The 15,235-nt window shown below is 40.5% G+C and overlaps 1 protein-coding gene across 6 annotated transcripts in view; it reads left to right on the top strand.

Annotated features, from left to right (window-relative positions):
* Window positions 1-14,750, top strand: part of LOC126101050 (DNA-(apurinic or apyrimidinic site) endonuclease) — a 67,998-nt gene extending 53,248 nt beyond the window's left edge. For all 6 annotated transcript variants that reach the window (XM_049911718.1, XM_049911715.1, XM_049911713.1 and 3 more), the window contains 2 exons: window positions 8,273-8,453; window positions 13,947-14,750. In XM_049911718.1, the coding sequence (XP_049767675.1) occupies window positions 8,273-8,453; window positions 13,947-14,070 (305 nt within the window). In that variant the 3' untranslated portion in view covers window positions 14,071-14,750. The remainder of the gene's footprint in view (window positions 1-8,272; window positions 8,454-13,946) is intronic.
* The last annotated feature ends 485 nt before the right edge of the window (window positions 14,751-15,235 follow it).

Genomic DNA, 15,235 nt, shown 5'->3' with positions numbered 1-15,235 from the left:
GAAAATTTTTCTAGCATGCCCAAGCTGCCAGATTCGCACTTGTGCAGAGCAGTCTGAGTTGAAAGTTGTTTTTGTGATTTTGCTGTTTTCTCATTATTTACAGTTCCCATGTCACATTTCTGTTGCTGGGAGCTATCAAACATATTAAAATACATCCACATAATTATGGAAGATTAAGATTTGTTATTGACAATCAAGCATTGTCTTGTAGAACAATGAAGTTACCGTATTTACTCGAATCTAAGCCGCACTTTTTTTCCTGTTTTTGTAATCCAAAAAACCGCCTGCGGCTTAGAATCGAGTGCAAAGCAAGCGGAAGTTCTGAGAAATGTTAGTACGTGCCGCCACAACTAACTTCTGCCGTCGAATATATGTAGCGCTACACAGGCATGATTTGTAGACACAAAGATAAATACTGGCGCCAAAACCTCTGCGTCAATAAATAAATTTTAAAAAAAGGTGGAAGACGAGCTTTTTTTCTCCGTCCCGAGTTTCGACCATTTTCATACATTATCCAACGAAGTAAATACAAATTCCGTATTGTTCATCTTCGAATGTAGCAGAATTTTAATGTACTACGAAAATACGACTGGCAAGACTGTTTGGGATGTTTGTCATTATGGCCAACTCTACGTTCTGAATTTTTTCCTACCTGTGAGAAGAGATGGTTGCTAATAGGAACCTGATGAAATGTGAATCACATGCACTATTCTCTTCACCATAAGAATAATACGAATATAAACATTTTGCCATGTATTCTTTCGTGTTTGCTGCTATCTCATTTAAATCCTGTCTGCCTAATAAACTGCGAAACTAGAGCGAGACAACAGCAAACGCGGAAGAATATACGTATCGTGTCATGTTTATATTCGTATTATTTTTATGCCTAATGGTGATGATCTTGTTGATCATTATCAAAGAAAGCAGCAGTGTAAGTAACAACAATAGCCATTGTTTCGCTAATGAGACGATTCCTCTCTTCTTTTTTTTTAAATTGTAAGTGGCGGTAGCGCGCACAAAAGCAAGCCATGCCACGAGCGGCGACAGGCCGTAAACACGCACTATCAGAATGCGACAAACAGTGCATGACACAGTACAGTAATGCATTTTCAGCTTAGAGTGGCGTAAACACCTATAACAAAGAAAACGGCACTTATCAGATCAAAGCAAAATAAGCAATCGATTCAAACCAGACGAAGCACGTGAAAAAGGAAGGGTACCCGTATAAATACTGACGGAGTGCCGGACGCACAACAATGGCTACCTGCTAAAGCTTAACTGCTAAGCTTACGACTACTGGAGCTGTATCGTCATTCATTCAACCTAAATTGTGTCTCATATTACAATGGACCAACTTTGTTTCGATTTGGAGGTGCGGCCTAAAACTTTTCTCTTCCCTTGAATTTCGAGTCTCAAATTTCAGGTGCGGCTTAGATTCGGGAAATTTTTTTTTTCTTTTATATCGAGTCTCATTTTTCAGGTGCGGCTTAGATTCAAGTGCGGCTTAGATTTGAGTAAATACGGTATTTTTGTCAGTTTGCTAAAGAAATTTGGCTTTTATTAATTTTTTCCACAGAGGCAGACAATTTATTTGAAACGAAGTTTTTGCTTCCACACTACAGGCTAGTTTCCAATGTTTTCTGAATTTTGAGTGCAATTTTTCATCTTTTGGCATGTATGGCATAATGCCATAATGAGAATCAAACCTGAGATAATACAATACTGGTAGTCCAAAAAATTGGCATCCATAAACCACACTGAAAAACTTAATACCAGGTAGGTCCCTAATTCATTGTGAATCTAGATATACAAATGGGCACTTTAAGCTTAATTGTGCATCTTAGCATGGTTTACGAAATCGCAGTGCTCTTGGAGTATTCGAATGTCCTGTTTCTTTTACGAAATAATGCAATACCTCTTAATGCTATATGCATATGAACATACGTAAATGTTCACTTGAGACTGACAAAGTGGGTAAATTTGGCAGTAGTATTGAATAAAATGTTTTATTTAAAATATATTGACAGTTTTAGCAGAGTTTTACAAACCTGCAAAAAATAATTACCCACAAGGCCTTATATCTACTCCTCGAGTAGAATATAAACTGCCTTGTTAATTTTTTATACTGTTTGAAAAAGATATTGTCCATAGTTCTGGTGTTGCAAGAAATTTGTATTCCTTTTTACTAGGTTTTTGCTATCCTGTGTGAATGTAAATGTGATATTAAATGCTGCACAATTGTATTGTAGAGTATGAATAAACAAAATTGACATTGAAATCACCGCTCAGCAAAATATTAGTGTTCTTTGAGTCACAGAATCTAGTTCTGAAATTAATATTATGCTAAGGGCAGCTATCTTATTTTGCATTCCTCATTTGGATAGTATATCTACATCCATACTCCGCAAGCCACCTGACGGTGTGTGGCGGAGGGTACATTGAGTACCTCTATCGGTTCTCCCTTCTATTCCAGTCTCTTATTGTTTGTGGAAAGAAGGATTGTCGGTATGCTTCTGTGTGGGCTCTAATCTCTCTGATTTTATCCTCATGGTCTCTTCGCGGTATATATGTAGGAGGGAGCAATATACTGCTTGACCCTTCGGTGAAGATATGTTCTTGAAACTTCAACAAAAGCCCGTACCGAGCTGCTGAGCATCTCTCCTGCAGTCTTCCACTCCAGTTTATCTATCATCTCTATAACTCTTTCGCGATTACTAAATGATTCTGTAACAAAGCGTGCTGCTCTCCATTGGATCTTCTCTATCTCTTCTATCAACCCTATCTGGTATGGATCCCACACTGCTGAGCAGTATTTAAGCAGTGGGCGAACAAGCGTATTGTAACCTACTTCCTTTGTTTTCGGTTTGCATTTCCTTAGGATTCTTCCAATGAATCTCAGTCTGGCATCTGCTTTACCAACGATCAACTTTATATGATCATTCCATTTTAAATCACTCCTAATGCGTACTCCCAGATAATTTATGGAATTAACTGCTTCCAGTTGCTGACCTGCTATTTTGTAGCTAAATGATAAGGTATCTATCTTTCTATGTATTCGCAGCACATTACACTTGCCTACATTGAGATTCAATTGCCATTCCCTGCACCATGCGTCAATTCACTGCAGATCCTCCTGCATTTCAGTACAATTTTCCATTGTTACAACCTCTCGATATACCACAGCATCATCCGCAAAAAGCCTCAGTGAACTTCCGATGTCATCCACAAGGTCATTTATGTATATTGTGAATAGCAACGGTCCTACGACACTCCCCTGCGGCACACCTGAAATCACTCTTACTTCGGAAGACTTCTCTCCATTGAGAATGACATGCTGCGTTCTGTTATCTAGAAACTCTTCAATCCAATCACACAATTGGTCTGATAGTCCATATGCTCTTACTTTGTTCATTAAACGACTGTGGGGAACTGTATCGAACACCTTGCGGAAGTCAAGAAACACGGCATCTACCTGTGAACCCGTGTCTATGGCCCTCTGAGTGTCATGGACAAATAGCACGATCTGGGTTTCACATGAACGTCTGTTTCAAAACCCATGCTGATTCCTACAGAGTAGATTTCTAGTCTTCAGAAAAGTCATTATACTCTAACATAATACGTGCTCCAAAATTCTACAACTGATCGACGTTAGAGATATAGGTCTATAGTTCTGCACATCTGTTAGACATCCCTTCTTGAAAATGGGGATGACCTGTGCCCTTTTCCAATCCTTTGGAACGCTACGCTCTTCTAGAGACCTACGGTACACCGCTGCAAGAAGGGGGGCAAGTTCCTTCGCGTACTCTGTGTAAAATCGAACTGGTATCCCAACAGGTCCAGCGGCCTTTCGTCTTTTGAGCCATTTTAATTGTTTCTCTATCCCTCTGTCGTCTATTTCGATATCTACCATTTTGTCATCTGTGCCACAATCTAGAGAAGGAACTACAGTGCAGTCTTCCTCTGTGAAACAGCTTTGGAAAAAGACATTTAGTATTTCAGCCTTTAGTCTGTCATCCTCTGTTTCAGTACCATTTTGGTCACAGAGTGTCTGGACATTTTGTTTTCATCCACCTACCGCTTTGACATAAGACCATAATTTCTTAGGATTTTCTGCCAAGTCAGTACATAGAACTTTACTTTCGAATCCATTGAACGCCTCTCGCATAGCCCTCCTCACACTACATTCCGCTTCGCGTAATTTTTGTTTGTCTGCAAGGCTTTGGCTATGTTTATGTTTGCTGTGAAGTTCCCTTTGCTTCCACAGCAGTTTTCTAACTCGGTTGTTGTACCACGGTGGCTCTTTTCCATCTCTTACGATCTTGCTTGGCACATACTCATCTAATGCATATTGTACGATGGTTTTGAACTTTGTCCACCGATTCTCAATACTATCTGTACTTGAGACAAAACTTTTGTGTTGAGCCGTCAGGTACTCTGAAATCTGCTTTTTGTCACTTTTGCTAAACAGAAAAATCTTCCTACCTTTTTTAATATTTCTATTTACGGCTGAAATCATCGATGCCGTAACCGCTTTATGATGACTGATTCCCTGTTCTGCATTAACTGTTTCAAATAGTTTGGGTCTGTTTGTCACCAGAAGGTCTAATATGTTATCGCCACGAGTCGGTTCTCTGTTTAACTGCTCAAGGTAGTTTTCAGATAATGCACTTAAAAAATTTCACTGGATTCTTTGTCCCTGCCACCCGTTATGAACGTTTGAGTCTCCCAGTCTATATCCGGCAAATTAAAATCTCACCCAGAACTATAACATGGTGGGGAAATCTACTCGAAATATTTTCCAAATTATTCTTCAGGTGCTCAGCCACAACAGCTGCTGAGCGAGGGGGCCTATAGAGACACCCAATTACCATGTCTGAGCCTACTTTAACCGTGACCTTCACCCAAATTATTTCACATTTCGGATCTCCGTCAATTTCCTTCGATACTATTGCACTTCTTATCGCTATAAACACGACTCCCCCTTCACTGCCCAGCCTGTCTCTGCGGTATACATTCTAATCTGAGTTTAGGATTTCATTACTGTTTACATCTGGTTTCAGCCAACTTTCTGTCCCTAGTACTATATGGGCATTGTGACCGTTTATTAATGAGAGCAGTTCTGGGACCTTTATATAGACACTCCTGCAGTTTACTATTAGCACTTTAATATTGTTATTCCCTGTTGCATTTTGCCTACTCCTACCTTGCCGCGTCTCAGGAGGCGTCTTGTCGGGCCTAGGGAGGAAATTCTCTAACCTAAAAAACCCACATGTGCACTCCACACGTACTCCGCTACCCTTGTAGCCGCTTCCGGCGTGTAGTGCACACCTGACCTATTCAGGGGGACCCTACATTTCTCCACCCGATAGCGGAGGTCGAGAAATTTGCACCCCAGATCTCCGCAGAATCGTCTGAGCCTCTGGTTTAAGCCTTCTACTTGGCTCCAAACCAGAGGACCGCGATCGGTTCTGGGAACGATACTACAAATAGTTAGCTCAGATTCCACCCCACGAGCGAGGCTTTCCGCCTTTACCAATTCCGCCAACTGCCTGTATGAACTGAGGATGACCTCTGAACCCAGACGGCAGGAGTCATTGGTGCCGACATGAGCAACAATTTGCAGTTGGGTGCACCCAGTGCTCTCTATCGCCGCCGGCAGGGCCTCCTCCACATCTTGGATGAGACCCCCGGCAAGCAGACAGAGTGAACACTGGCCTTCTTCCCCGACCTTTCCGCTATTTTCCTAAGGGGGCTCCATCACCCACCTAACGTTGGAACTCCCAATAACTAATAAACCCCTCCCCCTGTGTGCCTGTTTGGACCTTGCTGAAGGAGGGGCCACATGTCCACTCACAGGCAGAGCGGGCAATGCCACACGGCCAGCTTCCACATTGACCCTCCGCCTCGTGCGCCACAAACGTCGCTGAACCCACCACTCCCCTTGGGGAGAGGGGCCGGGTGGCCCAACTGCGCCCGGTACCCACGAAGATGTCTCGACAGCAGGGACAGTGGGTGAAGCATGTAACACCTGGGGTGTACCATGCGACGCACCAGACTCCCCACTGCCACTACACTCCGAGGCAGCAACCTGAAGACGGCTGACCGCGGCCATCAACACGTTCAGCTGTTCGCGAACAGTGGCCAGCTCCTCCTGCGTCCGTACACATCCTATCCATCCTATGAAATCAATTTACTGTAGAGAGTTAATTAACTTTTAACTAGACTGCTAATTCACTAAAGGCGGCTGATAGTTGACTAAACTGTGGTTGCTAGACACTTCTTGTAGAAAACAATGAAAATAGCACTACCTGTCTCTGGACTGTGTTGAAAACAAACACTAGCACTACTGGCACTATGGTTGACTAAAGGGACTCTCTCTGACTGTATTCAAAACAAACACGAAATCTATGGAACACTATTACTAGCACTCAACAATTAAAGCTTCCTAAAAGCAAAAACACACGGAAGAAGAAGTGACAAGTAAGAAAAATACAGTTAATACTTAAATTAACATAGCTCGCTGCACAGCAGACTTGAAGCAGACGGCAGTTACGACGACATAACAAAACAGTTACCCTGAGTACAATAATGCCTTATATCCCCTCAGAACAGCATGCTGCAGTGCTGCACATGGTCACGTGATGGCCACAGTACCCATGAAATTCCAAACAGAAATGCAATGAAAGGTGTGTGAATAGAGGAAACATCAAGCATGGACTTCCTGTCATCCTAGCTGCATGTGTGCAGTATAGCCTGTTTTTGGCACTCCATTGCAACTGTTCAAATGAACTTATTCCTAATAAGTTGTGAGAAAATTTTGTGAATGGTGGTTTGAGAAGTGTTACTTTCAAAGTAAATTTCCTTTTATGCAAGATGAATTATGTTACGCATGAGAATGTGTGATGAGTTTTTTAAATCACAGTGCTTAATTCTCATTCAGAATTTAATGTTTTTAGGATTAGTCACTTAGAAAATTTTCAGGCCCAGAAGACCAGCCATTTGTAAGGATTTAAAATTTTGCATTTATACTTAATATATCTGGAAGGGTAGCACATGCAAAAAAGAACCGATATTATAAGTGAAAACTTAGCTTTGCTTGTAGCTATACTATATGTATATTAATTTGAACCACAAACTTTTCCTATTTGTATGTTAGTGCTACTTAACAGTGACGATAGTATTGGCTGTTGACATCACATGTCCTGTGCTCTGAATATCTGCTGTCATTGGCTGGCGAGATCATGTGACTTGGGCTATAATTGGCTGACAAAAGCGCATCACAGTCTCGATTTCAGTGCTTTGGAAGCTAATTTGCTGTATTTGGTGGAATTTGTTTTGCTGTGTATCAAAGATCTTACCAAAACACATTGTGTTTTGGCTGTTTCATTTCATAAAGTGCAGGGAAAATCTACACCGATGTATAAAACCTTTATTATTTAAAGGATTGGTAAGTTTTACAGCTGCGAGGGAAAGTATACTGTCACGTAACATGGAAAAAAGTGTGTTTTTAACTGGGAAATCTGGGAATTTGTTTTTCTTGCCCATGTATAGGCCCTGATTAAATTCCTTGCCAAGTGAATGTCAGTTGCCTGTTTCACTGTCAGCTCTCAGAAAGATGATGTGAACAGTAAAATTTTGATGGTTTCGTACAATGGAGAGTGACCAGTATCAATGGTGTTGTGCCCCAGCCCATTTATTTCGCTCTAAGAAGTAGGTGTACCTACAGTGTTTTGTACATCTTTCAGGGACTGTAAGAGCCATCCGGTCCAATGTATGAGGGGACCACATTCTCAATAGATCTTGCACATTGCACTTCGTCACCTACCAACGTTCGTGGTGCCTGTGTATCTGTGCTACGTGCACAGTGGCATGGTCTGCGAGTTCAAAAAGACAAAGTGCTGGAGCATCAGTCTTTTAGCTCACTCTGAAGACATCTGTACTATATAAAATTCAGATTATATCTCTATACATACCAGCAAAATTTTTAAATTTAGTCATAAAATCTATGAAAATTGGGTAGGGAGTACGCACAATATGACCCTAGAAAAATGCAACAATTGATAAAACTCTGGAATCGCTGGATACCCTGTTCAGTTTCTGATTCGGAGTTCATATTTCAGCCACATGTTAAGTGGTACATGCATTTTGTGCATAATTTACTTTGTGTACTTCCTAGTGGTTTTGGATGTTAGAATATAAATTAGAATGGAATGTGTTCCACTGTAATCCTAACAGCTTCAACTCCGACTTAACATCTGACTACTTTGTGTAGATTTGGCGAACCCCAAGACCAACACAAAGAATGCTGGCTTTACTCAAGAGGAGCGTGATGGCATGACTGCCCTTCTCAAGGAAGGATTCATTGATTCATTCAGACAGTTGTATCCTGATAAAACTGGAGCATATACTTTTTGGACATACATGGGAAATGCTCGGTCTAGGAATGTTGGCTGGTGAGTAACTTTCCACTGAATGTTCACACATTTAATTTCATATTTTGTGACTATAATTTTTCGTTTTTAATGTTGTGCTTTGATATGTGAATACTTGATAATTAGTATATTGTCTGAAACCAATCCGTTGGAAACATCTTGGTGAAAGATTCATAAGTTCTTGTGTCTAAAAGCTGTGACATCTCAATCTGTAAATTAGTAGAATAAATGTGTCAACACGAAAAAAATACCTACTCTCGTTGAACAGTTATGAAATAAATTATTAATTATTAGTGATGCGTAGTAAGGGTATATCGAGGCTTTTATGTTAGTTAGCATTTTTCCAGCCACTGAATATATTGTGCCCCATAAACTGGATGTAGATACGGATAGTGAGAAATAGTGCAACAGATGGAGTATAGGGATAAAGGTGAAACCTCAAGGAGTAGGGCCTATAGTGAAAGATGAAAACAAACTAAAATAGACATCAAAACACAATGAAATCAAAGAGAAAAATAAATAAAAGGATGGTATTAGTGGAATGCTGGTCAGCAGGTGGACACGTGTGAAGAGAGGAGGCAGGAGATGTAACTAAATTTACATCTGGTATAGGATGGTGCAGAAAAACAAATGAAAATACATAATGTTGAAAGAGGAAGTGAGATCTGTTTGAAGGGCCAGGAATAATTACATTGGCAGGCAGAACATTAACTGATAAAGTATAGGGGATAAGGTGGAACCTGAAAGAGCAGGGAATATAGTGAAACTCTGTTTTCATTGCACCTATTGAAGACTCAGCACCTCCTCTATGAGGTCATTAGCAATCTGTCCTTCCCATGTTGTTGTTGTTATTCTATCCAGGACTTTCCATTGGGATAGTGGTCTCAGGCTAGCATTTAAGAGTATCTGTGTTCAAATCCTAGTATGGGTATCCAGATTAAGGTTTTTGTGGTCATTCTAATTTGATTAAGGCAGATATTAGGATGTTTCCTTTGAAAGGGCATAGCAATGAGCAGATAGAGAACCAACTTGAGAGGATAACATCGTAAACCTTCTGGCAATAAATGGACCTGAACTTACCGAATCAGTTAACATAGAGGAAGGTATCAGTGATCATAGGGCTGTGACAGCAACTATGACGACGGGTCCTCCAAGGAATGTCATAAAAGGCAGGAAGATGTATTTGCTCAGCAAGGGTCACAGGATACAAATTTCAGGATACCTTAGCAGTCAGCATCAATATATTTAAAGGCCTTTAAATATGTCTGCTTGTGTCTGTATATGTGTGGATGGACATGTGTGTGTGTGCGCGAGTGTATACCTGTCCTTTTTTCCCCCTAAGGTAAGTCTTTCTGCTCCCGGGATTGGAATGACTCCGTACCCTCTCCCTTAAAACCCCATCCTTTCATCTTTCCCTCTCCTTCCCTCTTTCCTGATGAAGCAACCGGGGGTTGCGAAAGCTCGAAATTTTGTGTGTGTGTTTGTGTGTTCTTTATTGTGCCTATCTACCAGCGCTTTCCCATTTGGTAAGTCATGGAATCTTTGTTTTTAATATATTTTTCCCATATGGAATGTTTCTTTCTATTTTATTTATAATCTAATAGAAAGCATCAGATGCTCTTTAAGGCTATGCGCAGGTGGTGCAGTTGTCTATACCGAAGAAGCAACACCAGAAGATAGTAAAAATTTGCAGAATGACCTGCAGAGAATTGATGAATGGTGCAGGCTCTTGCAGTTGACCCTGAACATAAATAAATGTTACATATTGCGCATACATAGGAAAAGAAATCCACGAGTGTACAGGTACACTATGGGTGACAAACAGCTGGAGACAGCATCTGCCATAAAATATCTAGGCGTAACTATCCAGAGCGACCTTACATTGAATGACCATATAAAACAGATAGTGGGAAAAGCAGACAACAGACTGAAATTCATCAGAAGAATCGTAAGGAAATGTTACTCATCCATGAAAAAGGTGGCTTAAAAGATGCTTGTTCGCCCGATTCTTGAGTATTGTTCATCCATCTGGGAACCCTATGAGGTAGGACTGGTAGAGGAGATAGAGAAGATCCAAAGACTGGTGCATTTTGCAACGGGATTGTTTAGCTGGCAAGAGAGTGTTATGGAGAGACTAAACAAACTCCACTGGCAGACGTTACAAGAGACGTTACAAGAGAGGGGTTGTGCATCATGGGGAGAATTACTATTGAAATTTCGGGATAGCACTTTTCAGTAGGAGTTGGAGAACGTATTACTTCCCCCCACATACATCTTGCATATTGACCATGAGAGGAAAATTCAAGAAATTAGAGCTAATACAGAGGCTTACCGACAGTCGTTCTTCCCACACACTGTTTGCAAGTAGAACAGGGTTGGAGGGATCAGATAGTGGTACCGAAAGTACCTTCCGCCACACACCATTAGGTGGCTTGCGGAGTATGGTGTATATGTAGATGAAATTTCCTACCCTATTTTTGTCCCATCTGAGTGTGTGCAAAGTTTTTAGTGTAGTGCTATGATGTAAAATCCAGTGTGTAATCATAAATGAGGATAGAGCAGGCAGATGAAAAGGATGAAAAATTGCTTAGCTGTTGAGCAAAATTCCTTCCCAGAACATGCATGTGTAATATTGACTGGGTTTGGTCATTGAGGAAGTTCATACCTCATCTTTTCGGCTTGGATAGTGAAGCATGTTACCAATGTTACCACACGACTACTGGGACACAGACAGTTGAGCTGGCCAGTCTGGCTGTGGTTTCTAGGCAGTTTCCCACATCCCACTAAGAAAATAATGGGTGGGTACCCACATCCCAACTCACATACATGCTCATAAACATTAGGAAATGTTACCACACTTGCACATTAGATTACTCTAAACAGATGGGGTCTCCAGATTTCATTTTGGGGGGGGGGGGGGGTGGGGGGGTGAATAAGAGACTGGTGGTCATAGCTATTTAGTCTCTTTAAACTCACAATTATCATCAAAATCATCCCTCACCTTGGTCACACACATTCCATTTGCTCACTACCCTGACTCAAGTGGGAGCATGAACTGATGCCTGTGCTTTTTTTTTTTTTTTGTCTCTGTGTGTGTGTGTGTGTGTGTGTGTGTGTGTGTGTGTGTGTGTGTGTGAGGGGGGGGGGGGGACATTATTGATCGAATGTATGTACAAACGTTTAAGGAAACTACTTCTGCTTAGAATGCCTTTTGGCATCATTGAATTTTTTTGTGAGAAGGTCTGAAAGTAATTTACGAGGGTTTACTGAAAAGTAATGCCTCCACCTTCGTAACTCTTCAACAGTTGGCAGCATTGGTATGCGGCAGATACTGACGTGTTCCGTACCCTCTTCTCTACAGTTCCAGCAGTTCCAGTTAGCAGGAAGCCTTAGCATTGAACGGTCATCTTGTTACGGTGTAAAGTATGGAACCATGCACAGATGGTCGGTGGTCAGTTAGTGTGATTTAAGCAATGTGCAGTCATTGAATTCCTGACAGCAGAAGGTGTCACCCCTAAGGAGATTCATCAGAGAATGAAAGTAGTTTATGGTGATTGTGTTGATGTGAGTACTGTGCGTCTTTGAGCGATTGAGCGAGTAAGTTTAAAGATATTGAGGCAGGAACATCTGACCTGCGTGACAGAGTTAGACGTCCTGTGACAGCAACCACCAAGTTTCACAAGCAAAATGTTGACGTATTGATTCAGGATGATCGCCATATCACTCAGAGAAATTGTAAGCACAATCGGCATTTCACAAGAACGTTGCTCGTCTATTGGAAGATCTATGCATGATGGGTACCCCAGATGTTGACTCCCAAAATGAAAGTGCACAGACTTCATTGATCTGTGGTAAAAAAAAAATTGTTGGAACATATCCAGGTACACTACCCCGCTAATGTCTCTCTCAAGGGGGGGGAAAAAGGGGGGGGGCGTACAATTGGTTCTTGCTCAATGCACAAAAAACGTTCAGTCTAGGACTGTCGCAAACATGTTGCAATGTTTGATATGGATTCTCACTGCCACAAATTGTACAGTTGTGTGTGTTAACCTTGTCACTTAAGTGAAAAGTCAACTCGTCAGCAAAGAAGATTTTGTCCAAGAAATGTTCATCCTCATTAAATGAGTTTAACATATTCGCACATTTGCGAGCAATTTTCTCAGTCTTATTGCTTGTACGATTGTCAGTCTGTACAGTTTCAAATGCAATGGGTTTCTCAACACACTCCAAATAGTTGTATGTGGGATTTAATGTTCGTGAGGAGCATGCCAGGTCGATTTCATAGGGCTGTTGACAAAATGTTGTCTCCCTTGTTCAACAAATTCATCAGATGTGCTTGGACGACCTGATGATTTCCCATGTCTTAGTGAGCACCCTATTTTGACAAAACATTTATGCTGCTCAAAAATTGTAGGCCTGCTAGGAGGATCTTTAGCATACTTGGTAAGGAAATTACATTGAACTGTTGTCGCCAACTGCGATTCTTCAAACCAAAACACACAGGTAGCACGCTTGGGTGCAATGAAAGCAGCAATCTTTTATGCAACTGCCACTATTACTCTTTACAGTGTGATTCTGCGCTGACGAACTACACGAAATGGAACTTGATATATTTCCCTACGGACTGACACTAACAATGACAGCTTTAGGTACTATGAATTACTGTATATGAATTTTCAAATTTGTAAAGTCATTTTTGAAACACAGTGTGTGTGTGTGTGTGTGTGTGTGTGTGTGTGTGTGTGTGTCCAGGTTTGTTTTAGGTAACCATTGTTGCCACAATTGCGTCGTTTCTATGTGGACATCCTCAAGAGATCAGGTCTGTTTGGTGCCATTAGATCCAATATGTTTCCATCATGAGTGAGGTGCCTAACTATTTGTTCTTTGTAGCTTTCAGAGAAAGCATATAGTACTGTTTCGCAGGATATCTTATTGAGCCCATCACTAACAAAACTGTAATTTTCTTGAACTATAATTATTTCCAATGTGACATGGTAAGTGTAGTGTAGTGTAGTGTGTTGTTGTTTAGCGATGGATTGTTATTGCGATGAGAGAGGATGGAAAGACTGAAATATGATGCCAGCACATGGTCTACTCTCAAATAGTGCACAGGGAGCTTCTAAGCCTAAAATCCCCATCTGACATGCTGATCAGTCTCCCAAGCCATTACTCCAGATGACATTGTGGAGAGTATTGAAATGTAACTCTGTGTATTGTCTCATAGTTTGCTGACTAGAAATTTTATTACAACACTGTAATAGAAATTCCTTTTCCCATCTGAATTTGAACAACATAACTTCAAATGAGGAGCCACCCACAAAAGTCCATAACTAATCGAGTCAGGTTAACTCACTGTGAAATTCATTTAGATCCTTTGCCCCCTCCCCTTTTTTGGGGGGGGGGGGGGGTAAATAATTCAACCCATTGGAATGACACAGTTGACAAAGTATTTATTGTTTATCATCTACATATGTACCTTTTTATCATAAACTAATAATTTTTGTTTATTTACAGGAGATTAGACTACTTCATCCTGTCAGAGCAGCTCAAATCAAATGTTTGTGACAGTATAATACGCAGTGAGGTGTATGGCAGTGATCATTGCCCCATAACATTGCTGCTTCATGTGGAGCAGTAGAACTCATACATAAGACTGAAGCAGGCATGCCATCCAAGCCACGTCATCAGTTTCACATTATCATAAAGGATAGTTGTTTTACATTTGTAATGAGAAAAACTATGCTACAATGCAAAGGTGATACGGTACAAGTGCCCTACATGTTTTTCCCCCTTGTGTAATGTGTAATTTTAAGATGGGTTTGAACCTGGCAAATAATAATAATTTGACAGTAGTAGTGCAGTGTTACACATTGACAAATGTGCTGATAATTGGGAGTCTCACCAAGTGGTTTATCAGCCAAGCTATTTTGTGTTATTACTGAACCTGAGTATATGTGACTGATTATTAAAATCATACAATAATATTGCAATATGTAATTGTACTGCCGTTACTCTAGTTGCACTGATTTTGAGGCTACAGATCTTGGCATTTGTTTAAAGTGTTATTAATGCAAGCCATATATTTTATATACTTGATCCCAGAGATGTTTGATCAAACTAAAATTTGGGCATTAATGTTTTCAAATTGTCATATTGTTTCGAACTTTCCAGCAGATGGTTGCATTTTGTGCTGCCTGTTTATACAGGTACAAGAAAGAACACCGCTGCCAGTTTTAGTCTCCAGCATGTTTGATGATACTTTAATTTAGAACTTGTCATAAGGCTTAGAAGAATTACAAATAAAATTTTTATATAAAACTTATTGTTTGCATGTACTGGAAATAAATGTGTCCAGTTTAGTCATTATCGTAACTTAAATCTTGTCAAAAACAAAGTGAAGAAAACAGAGGATACGGATTTGGCTCCAAAGCCTATATAAATTTATTACTGATGACTCAAAGTGAACATGACTCGTGTAAAACTTGTATTTCTTCAAACTGGAGGCTGTTACTTCTTATCATAACCGTTGGATTCCAGCATATGTAAGAAGAGATGATGCGATAAGTGTTTCATTGATCTATTTGTTAAATTGCTTAAACACCTGTAAGATTAGTATAAGATTCTAAAGTAAAAGGGAAGTCAGAGGATTTGGGGAGGGGTGTTACGTCATTGCTGTGAGGATAGTTTTAACAGGACAGTAAGTGGTATTATCTTTACGAAAGCTCATCGTACAAAAATTGATATTGGTTACTGTAAAGGGGTGGGGGGACAGACTAGAACATTCAAAAGTAGACTAAGCTATT

The sequence above is a fragment of the Schistocerca cancellata genome, chromosome 9, assembly GCF_023864275.1.
Source record: "Schistocerca cancellata isolate TAMUIC-IGC-003103 chromosome 9, iqSchCanc2.1, whole genome shotgun sequence".
Classification (NCBI taxonomy): Eukaryota; Metazoa; Arthropoda; class Insecta; order Orthoptera; family Acrididae; genus Schistocerca; species Schistocerca cancellata.
Note: the sequence above shows the minus strand (reverse complement) of the source record. Positions and strands in the feature narration are given on the sequence as shown.